This window comes from Pristis pectinata, chromosome 17 (genome assembly GCF_009764475.1).
Source record: "Pristis pectinata isolate sPriPec2 chromosome 17, sPriPec2.1.pri, whole genome shotgun sequence".
Taxonomy (NCBI): Eukaryota; Metazoa; Chordata; class Chondrichthyes; order Rhinopristiformes; family Pristidae; genus Pristis; species Pristis pectinata.
In genome coordinates this window covers 23,217,537-23,229,402 of record NC_067421.1, presented here as the reverse complement: position 1 = coordinate 23,229,402, position 11,866 = coordinate 23,217,537, and the positions used below count along the sequence as shown (strand labels likewise).

Below are 11,866 nucleotides of genomic sequence, written 5' to 3'. Positions count from 1 at the left end.
AATTCTTTGAGGATGTGACAAAGCACATTGAGGAAGGTAGAGCAGAGGATGTGGTGTATATGGATTTTAATAAGGCATTTGATAAGCTTCCTCATGGAAGGCTCATTCAGAAAGTCAGGAGGCATGGGATCCAGGGAAACTTGGTTGTGTGGATTCAGAATTGGCTCACCCATAGAAGACAGAGGGTGGTGGTATATGGAGCATATTCTGCCTGGAGGTCGGTGACCAGTGGTGTTTTGGGATCCCTGCTCTTTGTGATTTTTATAAACGACTTGGATGAGGACGTGGAAGGGTGGGTTAGTAAGTTTGCTGATGATACAAAGGTTGGTAGTGTAGTGGATAGTGTAGAAGGTTGCTGTAGACTACAACAGGATATTGATAGAATGCAGAGCTGGGCTAAGAAGTGGCAGATGGAGTTCAACCCAGACAAGAGAGGGTGCAAAGGAGATTTACCAGGATGTTGCTTGGATTGGAGAGCATGTCTTATGAGGATAGGTTGAGTGAGCGAGGACTTTTCTCTTTGGAGAGGAGGACGAGAGGTGACTTGATAGAGGTGTACAAGATAAGAGGCATAGATCAAGTGGACAGTCAGAGACTTTTTTCCAGGGCAACAATGGCTAACACAAGGGCACATAATTTTTAAGGTGATTGGAGGAAGGTATAAGGGGGATGTCAGGGGTAATTTCCTTCCCCCCCCCCCCCCACACACACACACACACACACACACACACACACACACAGAGTGGTGGATGCGTGGAACACACTGCTGGCAGAGGTTGTGGGGGCAGATACATTAGGGATATTTAACAGCCTCTTGGGTAGACACATGAATGATAGAGAAATGGGGAGATATGTGGGAGGGAAGGGTTAGATAAATCTTAGAGCAGAATAAAATGTTGGCACAACATTGTGGGCCGAAGGGCCTGTACTGTGCTGTAGTGTTCTATGTTCTATACACAAGAGGGAAAGAGGTGGTGAAGGACAAATATAGCAACTCCTCCACTTGGAAAGGATCTTGCCATGGACAGTAAAGGGGTGAAAGAAATGGAAAGCTGAAAAGGTGAAGGGAGGAGATGTGTTTGGTGAAGCCTTATACTGCAAAGTGTAATCTGTTAAATACAGAAAAAGGTGAAATCGAAGATGACAAGATGAAATCATTCTGGTTTAGGAACAAAAGTGCAAGTAGTAGAATAAATGCTGCTGAGAGTCATCAACAATCAGGAAGGGGAATCTTTTGCTGAGGAATATGGAAAACTTACAAGCAGTGGCATTACCAGAACAGATTCAACCAAGACAAAACAGGAAGAGAGCCATTATCAGGAGCAGGCTTGGAAGTGTAGTAAAATTAGCATTGAATTGTACTGGATACTGGTCTATAGCCTACCCTCAATAAAAGCTTGAGAAGTTGAGAAAGATTGAGAATCTTACCTGCTGAAAGATCAAGCAGGTAAGTCTAGGGACTTTTGAGCTTCACTTAGCAGGGACGAGACTTGGAGCGAGAGGCATGAAAGACTAAAAGGCAGATCGGTCTCAGGAGTTCCACTTCGCAGGACCCTACAATTGGCACATTAGCTAACAATTTGCAAATAGCTGATTGACACAGCCAATAAAAAAGTTAGAGTTAAGCAAAGTGGCCATTTTTGGACTGGGCCAGTGTTAGAGTAGGGAGCTGAGGCTTTTGCTCAAGAGGCTTCAGCATGCAGAGGTGGAGTAAGTGGCCCAAGTCTGGAGAGTGAGCAGCTCTTTAGGGGAAAAAAAGGCTTCAGAGAGAAGGCATAGGTAAGAACAGTTTGTCGTCATCATGGATTCAGCTTTGGTGAAGTTCAGGCAAGGTCTTGTTTTTCTTATTCCACAGTTAGAGCAATGAAATGGCAGTTGGGGCAGTGGTATGCTCCTATTGTAGGATGTGGGAAGTCAAAGAGACCTCCAGTGTCCCTGATGACTACACCTGCAAGAAGTTCATCTGGCAGTAGCTCCTTACTGACTACATTAGGGATCTGAAGCTGGAGGAGTGACGGATCATTCAGGAAACTGAGAAGATAGACAGGAGTTACTGGGAAGCAGTCACACGGAGGTTGCAGGTAGCTGGGTGACTGTCAGGAGAGGGAAAGAGGGATAGGCAGTCAGTGCAGGATACCCCTGTGGCTGTTCCCCTTAACAAGTATATAGTCTTGGATATTGTTTTTTTGGGGGTGGGGGTTGGTGGGAGAATAAACAACCTAACAGAGGAAAGCCACAGCAGCCAGGTCTCTGGCACGAGTCTGGCTCTGGGAGGTGGGGGGTGCGAGAAGAATGTGGAAAGAAGAGAGCAGTAGTGATAGGTGATTCATTAGTTAGGGAAACAGGAGATTCTGTGAACAAGACCCCCGGATATTATGTTGCCTCCTAGGTGCTGGGCTCAGAGACGTCGCAGATCGAATCCACAGCATTCTTTGGGGTGGGGGGGTGGTGGGTGGGTTGTGTGGAAGCAGCCAGAAGTCATAGTCCACATTGGCACCAATGACATAGGCAGGAAGGCTGATAAAAAGGTCCTGCAAAGCAAGTTCAGGGAATTAGGTGCCAAGTTAAAAAACAGAACCTCAGGGTGGTGATCTCAGGATTGCTACCTGTGCCATGTGCTAGTGAGGCAAGAAGTAGGAAGATAGTGTAGTTTAACATGTGGCTAAAGAGATGGTGCAAGAGGGAGGACTTCAGATTTTTGGATCATTGGGCTCTCTTCCAGGCTAGGTGGGACTTGTACAAACAGGAAGGTTTGTACCCGAATTGGAGGGAACCAACATCCTTGCAGGAAGGTTTGCTAGTGCTGCTCAGGGGGGGTTTAACCAAAGTGGCAGGGCAGAGAGTGGAGTGGCTGTGGGGAAAGTACACATTAAGCCTACAAGCAAAGACAGAAGTCGACAGGTTGATTAACATGGTGGGACTAATGTTCTGAGATGCGTCTATTTCAATGCAAGGAGTATTGTAGGCAAGGCATATGAACTTAGAGCATGGATCAGCACATGGAATTATGTTGTTGTAGTCATTAGAGAGATTTGGTTGCAGGAGGGGCAGGACTGGCAGCTCAATGTTCTGGGGTTCTGATGTTTTAGACACGATAGAAAGGGAGGTATTGAAGAGGGAGGGATGGCATTACTCATCAGGGAAAATGTCACAGCAGTGCTCTGAGACGACATACTGGAGGGCTCATCTACCGAGGTAATATGGGTGGAGCTGAGGAATAAAAAAAAGGATGACAAAATTAATGGGACTATATTATAGACCTCCCAATAGTCAGCAGGATTTAGAGGAACAAATTTGTAGAGAGATAGCAGACAATTGCAAGAAATGAGGTTGTGATAGTAGGTGATTTTAATTTTCCACATATTGACTGGGACACCCATACTGTAAAAGGGATTGGATGGGATTGAGTTTGTTAAATGCATCAGGAAAAGTTTCCTTAATCAATATGTAGGGGTCCCAAGTGGAGAGAGTGCAATACTAGATCTCCTCTTGGGAACAAGACAGGGCAGGTGACAAGTGTGTATAGGGGAGCACTTTGGATCTAGTGATCATAATTCCATTAGTTTCAAGATGATTATAGAGAAGGGTAGGACCGGTCCTAGAGTTGAGATTCTAAATTGGACCAAAGCCCATTTTGACAGCATCAGAAGGAATCTGGCAGGCGTTTATTGGGATGGGCTGTTTTCTGACATCGAAGCTTGGTAAGTGGCTTTTCAAAGTGAAATATTGAAAATATAGAATCTGTATGTTCCTTTTAGAGTAAAAGGTAAGGTTAACAGGTTTAGGGAACGTTTGCTATCAAGGGATATTGAGGCCCTAGTAAAGAAAAAGGTGGCACATATCAGGTATAGACAGTTAGGATCAAATGAGGCACTTGAGTACAAAAAAATGCAAGAGAACACTTGAGAGAAATCAGGAGGGCAAAGAGAGGACATGAGGTTGCTCTGGCAGACAAAGAAAGAATCCAAAGGGTTTTTATAGCTATATTAAGAGCAGAAAGGTAGCAAGGGACAAAATTGGTCCTATTGAAGATCAGCATGGTCATCGGTGCATTGAGCCAAGAGGAGGAGATCTTAAGTTAATCTTTTGCACCCATATTTATTCTGCAGACAGAGACAGACTACAGAACTGAGGCAAAGAGTAGCGAGGTCATGGACTGTATCCAGATTACAGAAGAGGTGCTGGCTGTCTTGAAGCAAGTGAAGGTGGATAAATCCCCAGGGCCTGACAAGGTGTCCCCTTGGACCTTGTACGAGGCTAGTGCAGAAATTGCAGGGGTCCTGGCAGAGATATTTAGAACATCCTTAGCCAGGGGTGGTGCTGGAGGACTTGAGTATAGCTAATATTATTCTATTATTCAAGAAAGGCTCTTCGAATAAGCTGAGAAATTATAGGTCGGTGAGCCTGACATCAGTAGTGGATAGATTATTGGAAGGTATTCTAAGGGACAGGATACATGTACTTGGATAGACATGGCCTGATTAGGGATAGTCAACATGGCTGTGTGGTAAGTCACGTCTAACCAGTCTTAAATTTATTTTTTGAGGAGGTTACTAAGAAGGTTGATGAGGGAAAGGCAGTGGATGTTGTCTACATGGACTTTAGCAAGGCCTTTGACAAAGTCCCATATGGAAGGCTGGTCCAGAAGGTTAACTCACTTGGCATTCAGGATGAAGAAGCCAATTGGATTCAACATTGGCTTAGTAGAAGCCAGAGAGTGGTATTAAATGGTTGACTCTGACTGGAGGCCTGTGACTAGTGGTATGCCACAGGGATCAGTGCTGGGCCCATTGTTGTTTATCATCTGTGTTAATGATTTAAATAATAATGTGGTAAACTGGATCAGCAAATTTGCAGATGTCACCAAGACTGGGGGCTTAGTGGACAGCGAGGAAGGCTATCAAAGCTTGCATCCTGATCTTGACCAGCCAGGAAAATGAGCTGAAAAATGGCAGATCAAATTTAATGCAGACAACTGTGAGGTGTTGCACTTTGGGAGGACAAACCAGGGCACGACTTAGTAAATAGTTGGGCTCCAAGGTGTGCAGTAGAACAAAGAGACCTGGGAATACAGATCCATAGTTCCTTGAAAGTGGTGTCACAGGTAGACAGGCTCAAAGAGAGTTTTTGGCACTTTGACCTTCATATATCAGGGTATTGAGTACAGGAGTTGGGACGTTATGTTGAAATTGTACAAGATGTCGCTGAGATTTAGAGTATTGTGTGTAGTTCTGGTCACCTACCTACAGGAAAGATATCAATAAGCTTGAAAGAGTGCAGAGAAAACTTACAAGGATGTTGCTGGGACTTGAGGATCTGGCTTATAGGGAAAGGTTGAATAGTTTAGGACTTTAGGAGAATGAGGGGAGATCTTATAGAGGTATACAAAATTATGAGAGGTATAGATAGGGTGAATGCATGCAGGATCCCCACCCCCTCCCCCCCCCCCAAGGTTGGGTGAGACCAGAACTAGAGGACATAGGTTTAGGGTGAAAGGCGAAATATTTAAGGGGAATCTGAGGGGAGACTTCACTCAGAGGGTGGTGCGAGTGTGGAACAAGGTGCCAGTAGAAGTGGTAGCTGCAGGTTCAATTGTAACATTTAAGAGAAGTTTGGATAGGTACATGGATGGGAGGGGTTTGGAGGGATATAACCTGGGTGCAGGCAGATGGGACCAGGCAGAAGATCAGGTCAGCATAGACTAGATGGGCTGAAGGTCCTGTTTCTGTGCTGTAGTACTCTATGACTCCAAGTGTGGAACACAAGAGGATAGTCAGTGATGGTGTGGAAAGGGTGGAAAATGATTACTTTTTCAGTTCATAACAAGAGCTGCAAAAGGCACCTATACAGTCAACATACTCAAAAATGGTGTTGAATGAAGGGGCCTACTAGAATGGGTCTCCCCATGGGGATAATGGTAGTGAGACTGGACATTCATGATAAAAAAAAATGGGATGAATAGTAGCAGGAAGCTGGAAACTGTACAAGTAGCAAATGGACATCAGAATGGTCATAGACAAGGGTGGGCAGAGACTGGACAAAAGGACTGGAAAAAAATGAAATTAAAATTTGGGGCAAGATTGCCCACCCCAAAAAACCCTCCAGCCTTTGTGACTACTTAATGTTTGGAATTACTAAGATCACTTGTGCTGGTTTACAATAGACATTGACCTCAAAATACAAGAGAAAATGAAAACTGAAAAGATGGGGAACTAAGGGTTCACAATTTAAAACAAGTCATACTTGCATGCCTTTTGAAGATACACCAAATATTCCAAATGTGGAAATACTGCATTTGAAGAATAAAACAGTGGTAGAGAAAATAAAATCACTCTCTCTCTCTCTCTCTGGTTATTGAACAAAGAAGTGGATGGTACAGATGGAAATTCCAAAATGAACTGTCAAAAGCCCATTTGACAACGGGGAGCAGTTTAACCCAATCATATTCTTATCCAACTCCCAACCCCACCCCAAACAAGTATTTTTTTCCCCTCTCTACCACAAGATCACCAAACACAACTGTGCTTAGTCAGCTCAGTTGACCAGAGTTTAAGATAGTGATCCTGTGTCATAACTAATATAGTGGTTCACTGAGCAAGCAATTTGCATAAACCAAATCACAAAACATTACCTCAGTTTCCTCTTCAATTTTTGCTCCTTCTGTCTGCAGGAGTGCAAGTAGTGTGTCTAGGGAAGCACCACTGGATTGCCTTTCTGTGAAGAGGAAGACAAATTGTTTCAAAGCAATTTTTTTTGTTTAAAAACACCAAAAATGTAAGATTTTAAACAAACATTGATTTCTTATTTTTAAATTAAAAACAGGGCAAATCTTGTTAATCCATTTAAATTTGACCTGGGGAAACATACTGGATCAAGTGTTGTAACGAGTTTACAGCACAGTACAAATCTATTCAACCCATTGCGTCTCTGCTAGTAAAGGGTTAGAACAAAATTCTATTACCCATTTCTCTTCATTTCCATAGTTCTGTCTGCTTCAAAGCCCATTCACATTTCCTCCAAAATGTATTCTGTTTCAACTACCACCCATGTCAAAACATCCAATGACTAGGCAATGACCACTCCCCATCTTCAGTGGCATTTCAGTACATAGTACTGTATAGAAGCTGAGACAAAGCAGACTTTAGAATGGTTTCATAATGGAACCCTGTACGAGGCTTAAAGTAATTGATTGAAGGGAATAAAACAAGGGGAAAGATAATTCAAATAATTGATCGAATTACTGAGTTCAGACTATTTGGACAAATTATTACTTGGAAAAAAAAACACATTTTAAAAAGTATTTGCCTGATCTCAGCAGCTGTTTGTGTTGGATTTCTAAATTCCTTTTCAATGAATCACACAGGGAATAGTTAAAAGCTTTTAGAATTACGTTTTTGAAACGTCAGCTTCAATTTCTACGATTTAAAAGGAATGCATCAGGTCCAATAAATTCAATTAAACATTTAAATCATATTGTGTGTTTTTTAATTTCGCTCACTGATCGCTGGAGCAAAATACTGACTGACAATATCCAGAAATATTCTTTAACATATTGGAATGTGCAGCCAACCTGGACCATTTGAAGCATTGACATATTAGGAGCATCAGTTTTAACAGACATAAATGGAGTGGGAAGAGATGGAATCTTGGTAATTCAGATTCCATCTTAGTTATTCTATTGCAAGGGGAATAGACAACAATGATTGATGCTGAATTGGCAATTTCATGCCTGGAAGGACCAGTAGTTGATTGGAAGCCACTGACATAACTGGAAGCAGATTACCCACCCTCTAGAAAGGTGCTGAAAGGAAATGCATGAACTAATGAACCTTTTCTGCAGTGTTTATTTGGAGTATTCCTGATATGCAAGTTGGTTCTCAAGTGAGTGTCAGGATTCTTTACATTACAAAGGAATGCCCTTGTACTTCAAATTTTTTTCACTTTGGTTGATTACACATTAGTTAATTTGGGTCCACCTAAACAGTGAGTATATTGCAACAAGGCAACTTTCCCTCCACAATGCTGAAAGATTAGCTATTGATATTTTTTAATTATTTCACACCCAAAAGTTGTGAAAATGAAGGCTATTATTTCCAGCAATGTCATTCATTTCTGCCAGCTGTGAAAGAAAACATGTTCACATATGCAACATTTCTACTGTTAATCATTGATTAGCACCACAGACCAGAACCAATCAATATAGAACTTGCATTAGCGACACAAACCTAAAAGTCTTGATATCTTTCCTGCTCGAAATTAGATTAGGATTTCTAAATTCTAGCCAATAAACCAAACAGATTCAGCCCCATCTCCCATATACAACATAATTCTATGATCAATGCAAAAGGTCTACTATAGGCCCAATCAACCTAGCTGTGGCTGCCTGTTCTGAAAGGGGCCATCAGCATTCAGCCACTTCAAAAGCAAGTCCTGACCTTAAGCAGATCTGCTCTATGTCCAACATTTACCGAGTGACAGATGATGCTGCACTGAACTAAGTGGAGTTCAGTAGCAGAGACCACCCTTGAAGTTTCCCAGCATTACAGTGGAGAAGACAAATTAATCAAGGCCCTGCTCCTACATTGATCAGATCTGGCATAGAATTAATCACCCCAGTCATTTTTGTGGGGGTTTCTTGGCCTGCAGATAAAGCAGCAAAGGGCAAAACATTTCTATTTGATTTCACTTAAATTTACATCAACTTTGATAGCTTAAATTTCCAAATATCAGAAATATTAATAATTTTTAGACAGGCATTTGCAAGAGAGTTTGTCAAAACTTACAGTCAGGGCACTCCTGAAGCTGTCTCTACACTTATGCTGTCCAAAGCCAAATAATTCCTCAAGGACTTGTCTCTCAACTCCAGGGTGCAGAGGGCCAGCACGATGGGGGCTAGTTGAAGGACTGGATGAGTAGGACATGTAGATTACAAATGACAAGGTTGGGTCCAGCAGTTTGCAGCCCCATGTCTAATTTTGGGGGGAGGTTAACTTTATATACCATTTATATGTGCTTTCACCCCCATGTTTGGAGCTTAAATCTTTACCATTCTCTGGACCTGAGATTGTTTGGAATATCATCATCCACCTAGAATTGGGGATAACCAGTCCAAAAGCTGTGATCTTAAACAGTTAGTAAAAAATTTCCAAGATCAGTACAAGTAGATATTCCTGGCTCCCTGAACATTATAGCAATAAATACAGGAACAATAATAATGTATGCATCAAAATGCATACAGATTGCAATTCTGTGAACAAAAACCATTCTTCAGGTAGCTCACAATTGCTTCCACTACAGACAGACAGTTGTCAACTCAATGTTTCTTCATAGTGCTCGAGCAAGTTTTCTCCTTTCCTGCTCAGTACATGTCTTTTTAGGGAACAGGTTCAATTATAACATTATTCCAGAATCGATCTCCAGTCAAAAAATTATTCAATTCTTAATAGGGAATCATAAGCCCAATTATTTCTTAAATTTGGGTCTCCACTATACAATTTTGACATGGATTAATCAAGTCATAAGCAAAATGTGTGACCAATTTTCTTTTAGTTAGTTGTAAGGAAGCTGTGAGCAACTACAATGACCATGGCTAATTCAGCACATACTGGAAGTTTAACCTGGGACCTCTCCCATTAATTTTGATGAATTACACAGTTTATATACAAAATGTGATTTTCTCCATGCTGGTTACAGTTTTAAAAAGTCAATGTTTCTCATTTAGAGTCCACACTACTGCTTGACAATTCAATCTTAGTGGCAGAGGGGAAAACAAAAGCAACATTTAACACCAATGTTATGAGGAAACAATGGAGACTTTACGTAGAAAGGGACACATACAAGGCATTAATAGGTGTACGCAAGTTAAGGTAACAGTAAAGTGTGATAGTAAGAGTACACAGTTGTGGCCAACTAATGGAATAGAAATGAAACATTTTGCATAATATGTTGAACCTGTAGAGATGCGTAGTTTAAAATGGCTAAGTGACCTTCCTTGTCTTGTGAACTTCAAATCTAATGCAAAATGAAGTTTATCCACTTCCATTGAAAAAAAAATGCAGGTTAATTTAGTTAATTTAGGGACAGGGTGGAGGGGGGGGGTGGGAAGAAGGAAAATTAAAAGGAAAGGGAACTAAATTTAGGGAAAGGAAAACAAAATTGGGCCAAGCATTCAGAGTTGGGATACAAGTGGGAGCTTGCAGGCCTGTGCAGACTCAGTGAGCCAAAGAGCTCGTTTCTGTGCTGTGTGACTCTCTGGCTGAGTGGTTTCTTACATGGTGAAAGACTGGGGACATTTGAGGGGCTAAAAGTCAACATGTAGGTGCAGTAAACAATTCAGAAGCAAACAGTATGTTGGTCTTTATGCTAGGGGAATGGAACAAGAATGAAAGCATCTTACTACATTTATACTACATTTGGTAAGATCAGACCAGGACTTTAAAAATCATCTGCTTGCTTATAGAAGGCATACAGTGAAGATTTACCAGACTGGCTCGTGGAATTGCAGGTCTGTCCTACAAGTGATTAGGTAGCTGGGCCTCTTCTTCAGATGTTATAAAAATGAAAGATAACAAACATTGAAAGATACAATTCTTGGAGGGTTCAACAAGATAGATAGAGAGGATGATTCCCCTGGCTAAGGAGTCTAGGATCACAGTCACAAAACAAGGGGTGGGCCAAAGGAGGACCAAGACAAGAAATTTCTTCACTCATAGGGTAATGGACCTTTAGGATTCTTTACTCAGAAAGGCAAGGGCTGTGGAAAGTCATCAACTTAATTCAAAACAGAGCAATAGATTTTCAGATATTAGTGGATTCAAGAGATCTGGGGATAGAGTAGGAAAAATGTGGTTAAAGTAGAAGATCAACCACAATCTTGTTAAATAGCAGAACAATTGACTGGCCTAATAGTCCCATTTCTGTTGCTCTTAAACAATTGCTTATTTAGAAAAGATGAAGTAATTTGACCAGACAGGGTAGCAATTAATGGTCACTAAAGTTGCCTAAAGCACTTGCACCTCCCAGAGACACTAGATATCCTCTAAATACTGAACAATAAGATGACTCAAACCGTTTTAAAAATTGTCTTAGGTTTTTAGTTGAACAGATTATCAAAAGAACAACCATCAGGAGAAGCAGTAACAATCTCTAACAGACTTAATGAACCATTTGTACCATTGAATCTGCTGAGCTTCACCGAGTTCATTTTTTTTTGGGGATTCTGCTGTTATAACTTCCAATGACTCTGCAAAGAAATCTGAGATCAGCAAACTCTTGCATCTAAATCTGGCAGTTTCCCCATGTACGTAGCTCAGCACCATCAACAGTACCATGGAGACCCATTAGATCAATTCCAGTCATTAGTTTTAATCAATAGATCCTGGTGCATTTAATCCTTTGCTTAAATACATGCAATCAATGCAATGACACCAGAACATGCAGAGTTTGAAGATGGCATTCACATATGCTCAGTATAATCAATACAAAACCATATTTGAAAATTACTATTCAACCATGACCACAAAAAGCCCTTACTCCATATTTTAATTGCAAGGAAAATCTCAGAATCTCTAACTCCACTTAATGACTGATTAAAATCCACAGCTGTTTAATTCTGATCTCAGACATTTAAAACTGCTCTGAAGTGTCTTTAGTTGAAGGTACCTCTTACCAAGAGACAAGGCAGTAATTGAGCAGCAGAGCAAGCAGAAACGTTCTTTGTTAAACTAGTCATTCCAGGTATTAATTTGTTCATTTCAGGTTTCTACATTCAAGGTGTTGCTGATGCTAAAAAAAACAATTTAAAAAACAGAACAGAAATAGCAGAAGTCTCCAGGCAATTTTTTCCATTGACATATTACAACACACT

At 41.2% G+C, this 11,866-nt stretch overlaps 1 protein-coding gene across 1 annotated transcript in view; it reads right to left on the bottom strand.

Annotated features, from left to right (window-relative positions):
* The window catches only part of vps37ba (VPS37B subunit of ESCRT-I a), a 33,725-nt gene that overhangs the window by 4,120 nt on the left and 17,739 nt on the right, over positions 1 to 11,866 (bottom strand). Inside the window, exon 3 of the mRNA XM_052032006.1 lies at positions 6,632 to 6,714. Coding sequence (XP_051887966.1) covers positions 6,632 to 6,714 — 83 coding nt within the window. The remainder of the gene's footprint in view (positions 1 to 6,631; positions 6,715 to 11,866) is intronic.